The sequence below is a fragment of the Phragmites australis genome, chromosome 22 (assembly GCF_958298935.1).
Source record: "Phragmites australis chromosome 22, lpPhrAust1.1, whole genome shotgun sequence".
NCBI lineage: Eukaryota > Viridiplantae > Streptophyta > Magnoliopsida > Poales > Poaceae > Phragmites > Phragmites australis.
In genome coordinates this window covers 18,644,176-18,659,658 of record NC_084942.1, presented here as the reverse complement: position 1 = coordinate 18,659,658, position 15,483 = coordinate 18,644,176, and the positions used below count along the sequence as shown (strand labels likewise).

The 15,483-nt window shown below is 43.6% G+C and overlaps 1 protein-coding gene across 1 annotated transcript; it reads left to right on the top strand.

Moving 5' to 3' along the window:
* Window positions 1-11,130: 11,130 nt before the first annotated feature.
* Window positions 11,131-15,241, top strand: LOC133904571 (uncharacterized). Its single transcript, XM_062346054.1, has 8 exons — window positions 11,131-12,434; window positions 12,595-12,826; window positions 12,921-13,028; window positions 13,262-13,474; window positions 13,566-13,676; window positions 13,926-14,120; window positions 14,238-14,412; window positions 14,979-15,241. The coding sequence occupies exons 1-8, from the start codon at window positions 11,131-11,133 to the stop codon at window positions 15,239-15,241; spliced, it is 2,601 nt and encodes an 866-aa protein (XP_062202038.1).
* Window positions 15,242-15,483: the final 242 nt, after the last annotated feature.

Here is a 15,483-nt window from a genome sequence, read left to right as displayed (position 1 = left end):
AATCAATTTGATACTGAGCTCTCCAATAAAAATATATTGGGCCGCATTTAAATCACTTGTGTATGTCCACTTGACCCAAATTGGAGAGCCCTAAGGCCCAAATGAATGAGAAACGCTCCCGTTCGAACATAAAAGGGAGGTCTCAAGCGCTGGCGTGTGGTGGCGACGGCCGCTATGGCCACGTGCTCTCCATTGGCCTCCAGCTCTTCTCTGTCGGACTTCAGGAGCAAGGAGGAGGGGTGGCCTCACATTCTTTGTCACAAGCACGATTCAAATAGATTGGAATTTGGAAGAATTTGGGGACTGGGATCAGATGAACTGGAGGTTTGGGGGTTTAGCATAGTACAAGTTCAACCTTCTTACCCTCTCCCTCTCCCTCTCCCTCTCTAACAGACTTCCCTTTATAATACCCATGCACTCACGCTATGCACGCAATTGCCATTCAATTGGTTGAGCCGAACATTGGGCCGCCTGACTCTACTCATGCGTCGAACCCACTTCACCTCCTCGATCTGGTTCCCATTTGAACTCGCCCCTTTCGCTTGTAGCCCAACGCCTGTGACATTCCCCACCCCTTCAGGAGCAGTTTGCCCCCAAGCCGGTGCCTCAGGGAAGTGGACCTGAAAAGACTCCAGATCTTCCTAGGTGGCCAGCAACTCCAGCAACACCATCCATCGGACACGCACCTGAACATCGACTGTAGACCCTTTCTTGTATAGGGGACGCTCCAAAACTTCCTCCAGCGCCTGGGTAGCTTCAGATGGATCCTTCGGAAGCTTAGGGATGGAGCCCATGCACGTCTCAAAAGTATGCAACGTCATCCTCAGTTGCGAAACGTGTACCACCGGATGGATGTGGTAGTCTTGGGATAGCTTGAGTCAATACGCCACGGCTCCCACTTTACTCGAGACCTAAAAAGGACCAAAGTAGCAAAAATCTAACTTATGGTTAGAGCGATGAGCAACTAAGGTTTGGATGTAAGGTTGAATCTTTGGAAACACCCAATCTCCCACTGCGAATCCGCACTCTGATCTCTTTTGTCCACTTGGTATTTCATTCTTTGCTGAGCCCGAGCAAGATGTTGTTTGAGTAGCCCAGCCATCAACTCATGCTCTTGCATCCAACTGGCCAGGTCAGGTACTGCACAGACCAAAGTTTCCATGATCCCGAACTGGTGAGGCAGATGGCCATACAACACCTCAAAAGGAGTACTCCCCAACACTGAATGATAAGTTGTATTGCACCAGAATTTGCCCAGGGCCAACCATGAGCTCCACTTGCACGGGCAGGCATGAACAAAGCACCTTAAATAGGTCTCGAGGCACTGGTTCACCCTTTCCATTTGCCCGTTCATCTCTGGGTGATATGCTGAGCTCATCTTTAGTTGCATTCCGGCCATCCAAAACAACTCCTTCCACAGGGCACTGGTGAACCGGTCTCTGTCTGAGGTCAAATATTCGGGCAGCCCATGAAGTTTCCACACATAATTCATATAGACTTGAGCAACTTGGAGAGCGGTGAAAGGGTGAGCCAATGGTAAGAAATGAGCAGACTTGGAGAACTTATCGACTACCACAAGTATGCAATTGAACTGGTTCGAGGTGGGCAAACCTTTGATGAAGTATAATGTTACAAATTGCAAAGCATGGTCCAACACCAATAGTGGTTGGAGTAGCCCGGGGTACTTGATGTGCTCGGGTTTAGCTTGTTTACATATGGCACATGCATTGGCGTACTGCTTCATGGCTTCCTTCATCCCCGTCCAGGCAAACAATTGTTTGGTCCGATGATAGGTGGCTTTAATGCTGGAATGCCCCCCCCCATGGCACCATCGTGCAAAGCTCTCATTGATTCTTGCTGAACCATACTATTACTGCCCACGCATACTCTACCTTTAAAGCGTATCACTCCATTATGTAACTGGAATGGATCATCCACAAGTTGCTCAGTGGCAAACTGTCCAGCCACGTCGGAACCCAGATAGATATTGCAGACAGCTCCTCAACTCCCTTACCATGGTAATGTGACAAGGCATCTACTCCTCAATTTTCAATTCCCTTCTTGTACACCAATCGATATTGCAAGCCTAAAAGCTTCACCAGAAGTTTTTGTTACCAAGGAGTAGTAAGGCGTTGTAGTTCAAGGTGCACGATACTCTACTAACCCGTTTTGATTATGAACTCTGAATGTAGTAGGTATGGTTTCCATTGCTCCACTGCCATGAGTATAGCCAGACTCTCTTTTTCATAAGTAGAGAGGCATTGAGTTCTCGGCCCTAGCGCTTTGCTCAAGAAGGCGATTGGGTGCCCCTCCTGCATCGAAACGACGCTAATCCTTTTGTCGAAAGCATCAACCTCGATCTTAAATGGTTTGTCAAAGTTTGGTAGAGACAACACCGAAACATTTACCAGTGCATGTTTGAGCACCCTGAATGAGCTTTTGGTCTCAGTGGTCCACAAAAAGACTTGTGCTTTTTCAGCAATTCAGTCAGTAGCCTACTGATTTCTCCAAATCGTTTCACAAACTTCCGGTAGCACATGGCCAGCCCAAAAAGCCCCTCACCTCTTGAACATTGTTGGACACCAGCCAGTTCTTCACGGCTGTAATATTCTTTTCATTTGTTGACACTTTGTCTCCACCGATGACATGCCCTAGATAAGTCAGCTTCTTCTTGGCGAAAGAGCATTTGGTGGCCTTCACTCTGAGTTGGTACTTGGCCAAGATCTCAAACACCTGCTGCAATATCTTTTCATGCTGCTCCAAGGTTTGGATGTACACCTGGATGTCATCTATGAAAACAAGCACTTCTTTCCTCATAAGGGGTGCCAAAATGAGGTTCATTATTCCCTGGAATGTGGCCAGTGCTCCGATAAGGTCGTAGGATATCACCTTAAACTCGTAGTGTCTGTGGTGAGTCTTGAAGGCTGTCTTGTGTTCATCCTCGAGCCTCATGCATATCTGGTGGTACCCGATCCTAAGGTCTAGATAGGTGAACCAGATTGCCTTGGCTAGCTCATCCAAAAGCTCGTCGACCACCTGTAGCAGAAAGTAATTTTTGACTGTAATCACATTCAAGTGATGGTAGTCAACACAAAATCCCCACCTGGCGCAACAAATCCTCCACCCGGCGCTCGATCTCATCTTTTTGAAAGGGGCTGTACCGATAGGGCCGTAAATTGACAGGCCAAGCTCTGGGTATGAGGGGAATGGCGTGATCAAATGGCCGAGGTGGAGGTAACCCTTGTGGCTCTTCAAAGAGTTTCTGAACTGTTGCACCAGTTTTTGAATCCCGTCAGGTATTGGTGTTTCTTCTGTCAGTGCCATCAGAGCATACACTTATATCATCCGAGCCACTGCTCCTCTATTCTTCAGTCCGATCAATTGAGCTCCACTCAACCCAAGGCATTCCTTCACATTTGGCACCACCTGTGCAACCTGTTTTTTCTCCCTTTATACACAAAATTCATCTGCTTCCTGAGCCAGTGTACTTCCATCAAGTTATGCTCCTCCAACCAATCTATGCCTAAGATCATATCATAGCACACCAAGGGAAGTACCTTCAGTGTGGTGCGAAAGGTTTCACCTTCAATCCACCACTCACACTCGAGCTACTCTCAGTACAGGTCAGGATTCCACCATTGGCCACTTGAACTTGGATAGGTTTAAGCGCCCTAGTCACCCCTGTCAGATATTTGGTGGCAGCTTCACTGATGAAACTGTTCAAACTCCCTGAATTGACCAAAATCAACACCTCCCTATGCTGAATCAATCCTTGGAGGCGCATCATCCTCGGGGATTTAGAACTAGTCACTGGTTGCTTGGAGATCTATATTAAGTCCTATGACACCAACTCCGACTCCAACAGCTCCTCCTCATTGCCTTCCGCTTCTGCTTCTATCATACCAAGGAGTTCTTCCATCATGTGCAGTTGCATCGTAGGTGCGCATTTGTGGCCACAAGAATCCTTAGAATGGGATTCCAACTCAGCACCTTTTGTTTTGAGATTTTGAGAAGAGTCTCATCTCGTCCCCTTTTCTCCAAAAGTGTAGCACTGTCCACGTGCCCTGCGATAAGCTCGGAGTGTAGCTAGCTTCTCCTCCATTCCGCCGGCAGAGCGTGCTTCCACCATTCCCTTGTGCTCCTTGGTCTGAGGAGCAATTCAGCACCCATCAGCCCGAGGAACAAATCGACCCCCCGATCTTCCTGGCGGTGGTGGCAATGGGTAGCCCGAACGTGGCACCCCTCATGATGTCGTGGTCAGTGGCTCCAGTCTACGGGGATCCTGGCGCGTGCCGGTGTCCAGCAACTTCCTCCGGTAACAAAGCCAAGGAAATAGCAATATCGAGCTCTTTTGGGCAATGTAGCACTATAGCATATCAGATTTCATCTCTCAACTCGTCAACAAAACACAACAGAAAGAACACAAGATCCCACTCAATGGTTTGTGCTAACATGGAGTGCATCATGCCTTCAAAACTCTCTACAAACTCTACTACCGATCCAATTTGGCAAGAATGAACAAATTGCTGTAAGATTTGGGCAAACTCCTCTTTACCAAATTTATCACAAACAGCCTCACAAAAATCTTCCCAGGACATTTGATCTAACCTCCACCTAGCATTTTTCTACCTGTGATGACGCTCCCCGAATGAAATGCATGATATTAATATGCACCCAAGACTCCCTAGCCAACCCAAAGACTCTGAAATAAGATTCACGTCTCCTTCTCCATAGCTTTGGCCTATCTCCACTAAACTAAGGGAAATCGAGCTTGGGCAATGCAACATGGAGGTGTGAGTGATGTGCAGGTCTCTCCCCCAAATACAACTCCTCCCCAAACGAATTGAAGTTCTTAGAATAGAGATTCGTACGCTTGCCCAGTGAAGGCTACCGAGTGGTGACCACCCCGTTCCCTGGAATTTGTTGTGCAGGCAGCGGCCATCGGGCATGAATTTCGCATCCTTGCTTTCCTTGGGTGTACCTTCGTGGTTCCCTTCCGGTCGATCTGACCTGAGTCTCAGCAAGAACAACAATAGATTGACTAGATGGACGCTGAGGATTGGATTACGAGCGAGGCGACTCACTTGAGACTGCAAAATCGCCCATCTCCCCCTTGAGCTCCATCACCAATGCCTCCATCTCTAGCTTCCACTTCGTGAGCGATTCGATCGACATCGACTGTGCCACCACCATATATTGCGTGGCCTTATTCTGTTGCTCGATCCATGCCAACGACCTGAGGATATCGGACATCTACTGACCCTGCTCCATCATTAGCTGTTGCTCTCAAATTCGGTATCGAGGGATTTGCAGGTAATCGGGAATCTCCAGGATGAAACTGGCTCTAGTACCAGATTGTCACAAGAATGATTCAAATAGATTGGGATTTGAAAGAATTTTGAGATTGGGATTAGATGAACTGGGAGTTTGGCGGTTTAGCATAGTACAAGTTCAAACCTTCTTACCCTTTCCCTCTCTAACAGACTTCCCTTTATAATACCCACGCACTTTATGCCCACAATTGCCATTCAGTTGGGCTGAGCCAAACATTGGCCCGCCTGACTCTGCTCCTGCATCGAGCACACTTCACCTCCTCGGCCTGGTTCCCATTTGAACTCGCCCCTTTCACCTGTAGCCTACTGCCTATAGCATTCTTCTCTGTTGGCTACCTCGGGAGAACATTGTGCGACTTGTCGTGACATAGCCTTGTGCGTGCTCTCTACCCTTTCCTCCCGTCCCCTCTTGTTCAGCTTATATCAGTGACCAAACACTTCCTGGTTATTTAGAGCTCTGATCAATTCTGCATTCCACAAAAGAAACTTTTGTGTGGAATAAATTTACCGCACTAATCACTTTAGTAATATATAAAAAAGTTCAGTTTTAGCAATGATATATTTGTCAACTACATAGGGATAAATGATGACTAACTCACATATTACATTTCAAATTGCTATTCATTAGGAGACTAAATTGGTAACATTTCACATTGAAGTCTTAAAAAAATGCAACATTTCTTGCTTCCACAATCCTAATGATATTTTATGGAAAATGTTGGTAGTGCCTAAAACTCGAGTCATTTGCTGGAGAACGATCCATGTTCCGCTGCCGTTGGGAGCACAACTATAATGACATGAGAACTTGAGTTTCTTGGCACCTCTATGCTTTCCCTTCACCACCTAGAGCTCGTGGCATAGGCAAAACATAGAGATGCATGCCTTGGTATCCTGTTTGTATGCAACAAGATTTCGGTTCTTTATTTGGGCATTTAGGCGCTTGACCTGTTTGATGACAACACGATCCAGAAAGACGAAGCTATCTTGATAAAATTGGCATGTACAATCTTTGGCTGGCACCGAAATGCTTGGCAGAATGGAGAAATTCACATAAACACGATCAAATATGTTAATTGGGTGGAGGTTCTAATGGTGGACCTCATTCAATAGTCGCATTTGGATGTCTGGTGCTGGGCGCATGATCCAGAATTTTATTGGATTCCACCCATGCATGGAGTTTGAAAGGTGAATCTTGATGGTGTCTACTGTCTTCCAGGAAATGCAACTCCACATGCACTTATGGACGCATGTCTAATCTCGTCCGTCCATTCCTCTCACGTGATATCCATCCATCCATTGATTCCATCACCTACCCCATGATTTTTTTCACCTATCTCTCCAGCACAAATCTTAACGTAAATGAACGGACCTGATAAGTCATGCGTGCACAAGTTCATGTGGAGTTTTCCTACTCATTGTCTTCCATGTGGACATGAGACAAGGAACTGGTTTGGTAACTCGGGGTAACTCGGGGAGACAAAGCATATTCCTTCTAGTAATGGTTCACCGGTATCCACCTTGATTGTTGTAGCATTGGCCTCTATTGATGGCACATTGGTAGCTAAGGATTGGAATTTTTGAAAGGTAATCATTGAGACTGATTCACTAAGCCCACCTTCACCGAACAAAGATCTGTTTGATCCTTGTGGACATCATGGAGCTTCAAAGTGGTTTTGAGGTGTTTGATGTTTCATTCGCCGGTTGTATGCCAATAAAGTGGTACACTTTAGTGCCAAATTAGCATTGATGAGTAGATGCCGATGTACTAGCTAAATCAGGCACTTATCTTACATGATTCTTAAGTAATTGTAAACTTAACGGTTGTATCCATATTTCTTATTAATGAAATAGAGCTTCTTTTCATAAAAGGTAATCTTATGGTTGCTTCGTATTGCAACCATAATACTCAATTGAATACCAAAACTATTCCGACAATCCATCTAGTTTTCCCAGTGTTGGCAAGGGGCTTGAGTGAGTCTAGTATCCCGCGTCCTATAACTACTTCATATTGTCTATTGTGTAAACACCTCCTCTTATGTAAGCACCTAAACCCATTGGCCATCTCACCCCAGTGAGAAGTAGTGAATGACTTCCTTGGCCGCCTCCAGATCACTAGTCTTTGCATTCTTAATCTTGATCGATCTCAATGCCTCATTTGCTCTAGTTCTCTATTATTGTCCCTTCGTGAGACTCAAAGCTACAGGCCAACATGCAAACTAACATGCAATGTGGTGATTTCGGAGTTTGTAGTTGTATCTGACTATTCTGCACCTAATGCGTGGGAATTGGAGGAATGTGATGGAGATCCCTGACAGTCCACCTAACCTAAACATTGGGGTTGTGGGTGTTAGTTGAGTTTTACTATAGTTTTCCAAATCGATGATCCAACTGATGAATCAACTAGACAACTATTGAATTGTTGAACTGAGCAACTCACTAGTTCAAACTACCCTACAATTTGAGAGCTATGCTCGCACACATGTGGAGATCCATTACCCAACTTGTCGTTATCTGGAGCTAATTTGCTTTCTCTTTGCCATTTCCTGCAATTAGTTTTAGGAGAATTTATTCCATGACAATCCCTTTTTAAATTGACACCCAACTCTTACTCTTTTTGGAAAATTTTACCATTCAAGTTATGTCTAAAATAGGCGAAGTCGACCTCCAAAATCTATTCACCAGCGAGTTCGAGTTGATGTGGCACATTCATCATGCCATATGTGGGCCACCGTTACCTTTTCTACCTTTAGATCCTGACAACCCCCATCAGATCCAATCTAATCAATTGATGTCATTCATCTTGCCTCATACCATCATTTCAACCACCTTTAAAACTCGACAACGGCCATCAAATCCCTTGCCATGCTCATGTTCACATGGTCCCATATGTCCATGGAATCACTCGTCTCCACAAGGTTGCAAAACATGGTCACGGAGGTCAAAGTGTGACAAGTCGATATGATGTTGATTCACTAACACCTCAACTATCATCATTGAATCCCTTTCCATCTTGACACCATTATTTGTTTTGTTGCCTACCGTTGGTTCTTCCTCCTCCAAATCATGAATACTAATCCCATCTCCCTTCATATCTGAGTTCGCCTAGCTCAAGAGGTCCCACACCTCCACAGTGCCACTCACCTTGACAACATTGCACACCATGGTCATAGAGGTCGAGGGACGACAAGTTGATGTGATCTCTCTCAGTCTACAACTCAACAGTCGCCAATAGAGATCTTCCATGTGGACACCATCATTTTTACTTTGCCTACCATTTGTCCTTTTGACTCCAAATCTCGATTCCCATTGCCTGGAGTTTTCCCATGTACCACTGCTAGTTCACACGACTCATGTTCAAAAGGTCCCACAACTCCATGGTTTCACTCACTTCAATGACGTTGCACGCCATAGTCACAAAACTCTAGGGATGACAAGTCGGTGAGACCTCTCTCCATCAACAACATTTTATCTGCACTAATTGCATAGACAAGGATATGGAATCGGATGGTGTCCAAACAAAGCAATCCAAAGAAGTCATGTGGGGAGGGCATAGATGTAGGTGGGGTTTCAGTAGCATGCATGGATAAAGTGACACCATATTGCTAGAGGAGAGGATATGCAAAAATTGTACACACGTCAGGGTGAGTGATACTTCAATTGATATATGGCCCATGGCTACTCTACTCTAGACTGACATGCGGGTCCAAGAAAGTCTTGAGTGCGTATTTGATAGGCGAATTCATTTTGTGAAACATGCACATAACCCCTGACACCATGGCCAAACATTTGTTGCCACACTCAGTGAGTGAACAACAAAAGTACTTAGTAATGTACACAAGAAAACAAAAAAAAAAAACTTGCCTTGAAAAGGCATGGAAACTTTTTAAAAGCTCTAAAAAGAAGCAAAAATAAGTTTCCAAAAGAAAACACAGTTAATGTGGGAACTCTGCCAAAATACGCATGCAGCCCAAAGAAAGCTATATGTTTTAATCACTTGGCCGAATTTGTGTGTGTGCCACTGTGTGTGTGGCCTACACATAAATTCTAGTAGCATACACACAAATAGTGAGTTTGGAATGGCACGCGTGCAATGAAATCAAATTGGAATTATACACGCACACATTTCCCAAAAATAATAGGGTTTCTTGGATTTGGTTTGTTTTGGTGATTTCATAATTAGGTTTGGCTGATCTTACTTGTGTGTTTCTTGGATTAGCACAAGCTCCCATGCTTAGATATCTTTATTTGTGATTTTGAAGTTCTAATGAGTTGGTATTATTATTGTCTGATTTGGAAGAAATGCCACACAGAGGATCAATTCATGCAGGATTAGGTATGTTATGTGTATGTATGAGTAGGGCCGGCCCTAAGGAAGGGCGGGCGGGGCGACTGCTTTGGCCCCCTGAAACCCAGGGCCCCCCAACCAGGTATGCATATGTATTGGCCTGTCTTGCTACCTACCGATCCAGCCTAACTCTCTACGCTGCACAGCCTGCTAGTAAGTAGCAATCAAGCCCAAGTGAGTCTCCAAATCAACAAAGAGCTTAAGGTCCAGTGTTATGTTACGTAGTAACCTAACCCACCCAAACCATGGATGATGGATCATTTCCAAATTAACGAAGCATCATGCATAGGCCTGATCGTGCGATGTTGCAGTCATGCCATCATCGACCCCAGTCAAACTGATTCCAATTCCCAGCAATAGCAGCGATCATGATCTTTGCCCGTTCCCCTCCCCTCCTCTCGACCTCTCCGTGTCTCCGTCCAAAACAACACGTCTGCATCAGCTCACCTGATCCTCCTCCTCCCGAAGCTCAAGATCGATCGTCCAAAATTGATAAAGGCCTAATCCCCAACCTCGACGCAGTAAGCCATTATTCGCCCATTCCCCTCGCCTCTTCTCTTTCTGATCGCTAGCAGGCATGGTCCCCATGCTCAACCGAATCAAGGGCTAATCCCCAACTGGATGATTTCATTTATTTGATTCAACTCTTTTACAACTTTGTACTAGTTGTCAACTGTTGATGACTTTTTTATTTCAATTTTCAGGACTGTTTGTACCCAATTATCATTGTGTGATAACATGGCATCTAGAAAGCATGTATCTAGCAGAGATAAAAGGAAAAAAAAAAAGAAACAAGTTGATACAATCACAGAAAGGAGACCTTGACAAAAAATTTTAATGCCCAAAATATTGTATTTGCAATTGATATATAAATATTTCGATGTTTATATTCAATAGGCCCCTGTTTTAGTTTCGCCCCGGGCCACCGAAATCTTAGGGCCAGCCCTGTGTATGAGAATGACTTGGTTCCATTGTTGCAGTTATTTCTTTCTCGTTTGTTATAGATATATGATCCGTGAAGGATTTTACTGCTCTTATAAATGTAATATGTCATCACATGGCTAGGTGAATATAATTTATGTCCCAAAATAATTAATTAACATCCCTTACTATGTTAGAAGACATATTTGGTTTTCATTTTTTAGTTTTGATATATACACATTTGTGTCACCTAATGCCATTTGTAGAATAAAAATCATGTCAAGGTGCTAGTAACCAATGTCTTCCTTAAAATAATCCATAATATTATGTGCTTGTAGCTGGTTTCTATTAATATATACCAGTCGGTAACTGTTGTGCTTGAGCTTTTGAATTGATCATTGCATTGTCTAGACAAAGTAATTCAGCATGTTTTTCATTTGATATATGTAAAGAAATTGCAGCGTACCATTTGCTTTTATTGCACTAAAACCTTTGCTATTTCCATCTCAGGATGTTGGAGGGGTACAAGAAATGCCATATTCATCAGATGTTCGATCTCAATCAGCCAAAAATACTGATGACATCTCTGGAGCCTTCTCAGGAATGAACTCATTGCCAAACAGTTCCAAAGAAAGCACTGAATACAACCAACTAGAGCTTCAGAAGAAAATAATTGGTAATAAGAAAATTGGATTTGGCTCTGGACTGAACAGGGATGATGGTGGATGTTCAGCAACAGTTGGAGGTCCATTGGCCAGATTACATGGTCCAGCTAAGCAACGTATGGTGAAGGCTCTTTCTGCTCAGCCGTACTACCCTGTATTTCCTGCCTCACAGGATGCTAGTTCCAGTTCATCTTCCCAACAGACTAAAGTGGTCAATCAGATGTTAGCATTTCCAGAACATCATCAAGGTATATATCCTGCCCATCCTTCATTGCAATCAAGCATTGAAGGCAATACCACATTTATGGCACTTCATTTCGAAGAGCCGCATTACCAAGAAAATGTCAGTTTGACTGATGGTCCTAGTATTTTGGGAATGAACCGTGGTGGAGATAGCAATCTAGACATCAACAAGGATTATACTGTTGGTGTATCTAACGACATGCCAAGGATGGATTTGCAGGATGAAACAGTGACAGGGAAAACTGATTTTGACCAGATGAATTGCCAGAGATCAATTGATCATCGTGAAAATACTGCATTTCATTCTCTTGGCACAAATTCTGAGTTTTCAAGAGCACCAACTTTTCTGCACCAGAGAAGCTCTGAGTTCACACAATTGAACAGCCCTGCTATCAAAGGTTCAGCAAGCTCTGGGAGTTCATTGATCAGACCAGGACCACAACCGAGTGGATACAGTCCCTGTCCCACCTTGCCACCAAGGGTTGCAGCACATGGAAGTGCAGTCAGTGCCACGTCTCAGCAACCTCAAGTCATAAAGCCAAGTTACCAAGAGAATGTTGATTTTGCAGAATTGAGTTCTCAAGGCGTTGATGAAATGGGCCTTGGTAGAGCTGAAAATCCAGGCATGTTGATTGCTCAGAAGCTTCATAAGATCGATGGCAATTCAATGACGCTTCAAGCAATGATATTGCGTGATAAAAAAGGGCGCTCTTTCAGGAGGGGATCAAGTGAGGATGTTTTGAAAATGATGTGGTTTCATGAGATGTGCATTCGTGCACTGTTTGATGATATCCCAGCCATTATCATGGATAGATTAGCACAAATGAAAGATTTCTGCTCTGGTGTTACTATGGGAATGGAGAGGTCACGTTCTCCAAATCATTCAGCAGCTGCAGTTTCTTCTCCTACTATTTCTGGCACTCCGAGGTTTGGTCACCCAAATGACTTCTCCGGTTCCACAAGATCATACGCGGATTTCACTCAGACCCATGATTCTGAAGAGCCTGACAGTTCTCGCCTTTCTCTTATTGAAGGTCACGTGGCACGTATTTGGTATGTGAACTTTGATTTAACTCTGAAGTAACAGTTATTATGCACTAAAGATTTATTCGCATGCCAAGAAGCTGTACCTGTGTCCCATGATGGTTAAGTTGCTCCTTTTGGTTGTGTTTTGCAGCATTGATCAGTTTGGGAGCCGCTTTATACAGGAGAAGATTGCTACAGCGACACCTGAAGAGAAAGATATGGTTTTCATAGAAATCATACCTCGTGTTGCTGAACTGGTGACCGACGCCTTCGCAAACTATGTGATCCAAAAGGTTTCCTCTGTTAGATTTCAACTCTTTAACTTTTGATGACATTGGCAATACTAGACTAACCTGAGTATTTATATTTATTTCCTTTTTCCTTAAGCTTATGGAGCACGGAGCCCCCAGTCACAGAAGTATAATTGCTGAGTTCCTTGTGGGGAATGTGTTGCGCCTAAGCTGTCACAAGCATGGATGTCGAGTAATCCAAAGGGTAAGCACATTTCATGTCTAAAGCTATTTCAGACTACTGCACATATTTTTATTTTGTTATGGCATTTACACTAATGCTATTCTTTAAAGTACTGCTTTTTTAAAAAAAATGGCCTCTTTTTTTGGTCCCTGTGTATAAAACACATAACTAAGCTCTTCATTTTTTTCTGGTTAACTCACAGAACACATAACTAAGCTGCTTGTATATTTATCATCTCTTGCTTTCTACTGCAGGCTATCGAATTTGGTGATCTTGATCAGAAGATACGAATTGCCAAGGAGCTCGACGGCAATATCCTCAGATGTATAGATGACCAAAATGCTAACCATGTTGTCCAGAAATGCATCGAACATGTGCCACGACAACACATAAAATTCATTTTTAAGAGCATGTATGGGCGTGTCGTGGATTTATCGGCTCATCCATACGGATGTCGTGTCATTCAGGTTATTTGTTTCTTCACTTTTTTGGTAGCTTTGTGTGTTCTGTACAATTCTTTTAGCAATCTAAATACCTTCCTGCCCTGCATTTTCCCAGGGAATTTTGGAGCACTGTGACGATCCATCAATCCAGAAGGTTATTCTATCTGAGATTATGGAGCAAGTTTACTGGTTGGCGAAAGACAAATATGGTAACTATATCGTGCAGGTCAGTCACGCTATACTGTGTTCTGATGGTTTTGATTGTTAACTGTAACCTTGCATGCATTGTTCTGAGATTTTCATACACACAACACACAACACGAACGCACATAATGAATATGTATTATTCTGACATTTACACACACACACGACATAACACACACGCACATTATAAATACATATTGTTATGAGATTTACACACACACACACACACACACACAAAGAGGCTTATAATAGTTTGGATTTCTTTTTGCAGCACCTTCTGCAGCATGGAATTCCCCCTCTGCAATCTGCAATTATAAGGATATTTGCTGGGAGGGTTATGTCCATGAGCCAGGGAAAATTTTCCTCTAATGTCATTGAGAAGTGTCTAATGCATGGAAACTATGAGGAAAAGCAAATGATTATTAATGAGGTCCTCGGCTCCGGTGGAGGCACTGATGCCCTTGTGGTATTTTAACGTTCTTCCAGATACCTGATTCTTCTGTGACTCCATGAGCAACCACAGGCAGCTGTCGTAATTTATCTTTCCAGTTTCTGTCTCACACGTTTCTTTGCGGACATGCAGGTCATGGTGGATGATCCATACGCCAACTACGTCGTGCAAAAGGTGATAGAGACCTGCGAAGATTGGCAGCGCGGGATGATCCTTGGGCGCCTGAGGACCCATCTCCGTGAGATGAGCCACCATACCTACGGGAGGCACGTTGTAGCACGCGTGGAGAAACTCATCCGAGCTGGGGGTAAGTTTACGCTATTCATTTCATGATCTCTTAAACACCTGCTAAATAGAAATCGTTGTGAAAAGAAATTCAATCCAATTTGTCCGACTAGTAATGATTGGAAGTTTGGATAGAGAGCTTTGTGATAGATTGAGGTTGTTGTTTGATATAACTGAGCTACTGTCAGGCACTCGTTATGTGACAACTACATTTTCTTTCCTAAAGTCTGCAGTATTTATTTGTCTATAAAGACATGGCAAGCGAGTAATGATCCCAAGATTGAAGAAATGTCAAAAAAGATGAAATTGAAGTTTGAGAAATATTGGTCAGATGTTCATAGTCTTATAGCAGTTGCTACTGTTTTAGATCCTAGATACAAATTTTGTCTCTTGAATGCTCTTTTTGATGGTAAATCGTTTCTTTGGATGCATAGATCCTCAGTCAAACTACTCTAGACATGCTTAATTCGCTGAATACAGGAATAAACATCGGAGGGAATCACAGTCACACCAAAACGAACGGTGGTCTTTTCGATAAAGAAGTTTGTGTTCTAACACCTTAGCATTTTGCTTTTCAGAGTGTGTAAGGCCGCCTCCCAGACTCCTCCGGGGAGCTAGAAACGGGCCTGCTGCGACCTGAACAAAGGAAGTTCAGACCTGTGCCCACAATGGCATATAAGAATCAGGAGGCAATGCTATGGATGCTGTTCACCACAAAGGATGGAGAGGAGGTTGAGGTTCCTGAGCCAGACTGGTGGGAGATCCAAGGCCATTGTAATAGCAGAACAGATTATGTTCTTACTCCACACAGCTTGTCTGTAAATCTGGGTCATCTTTCTTCTCATGTGTAACAATGAAAGATCTAATGAGTAATGGAACAACCCATTAACTTCAGAATTCAGATACAGAGGCGAAATAGTGCACAGTGTCGTATCAAGGCATTGTTATTCTAGCTGAGGCCAGAGTTTAGGTTTTTCCCCCCTTGTTTTTTTATTTCTTTTTGCAATTATCCTGATGAAGCAGATTCATTGCCATTAAACCATTGATAATTAACGTACGTGTGAACTCAGCCATGCAAAGGGATTGTTTGGAA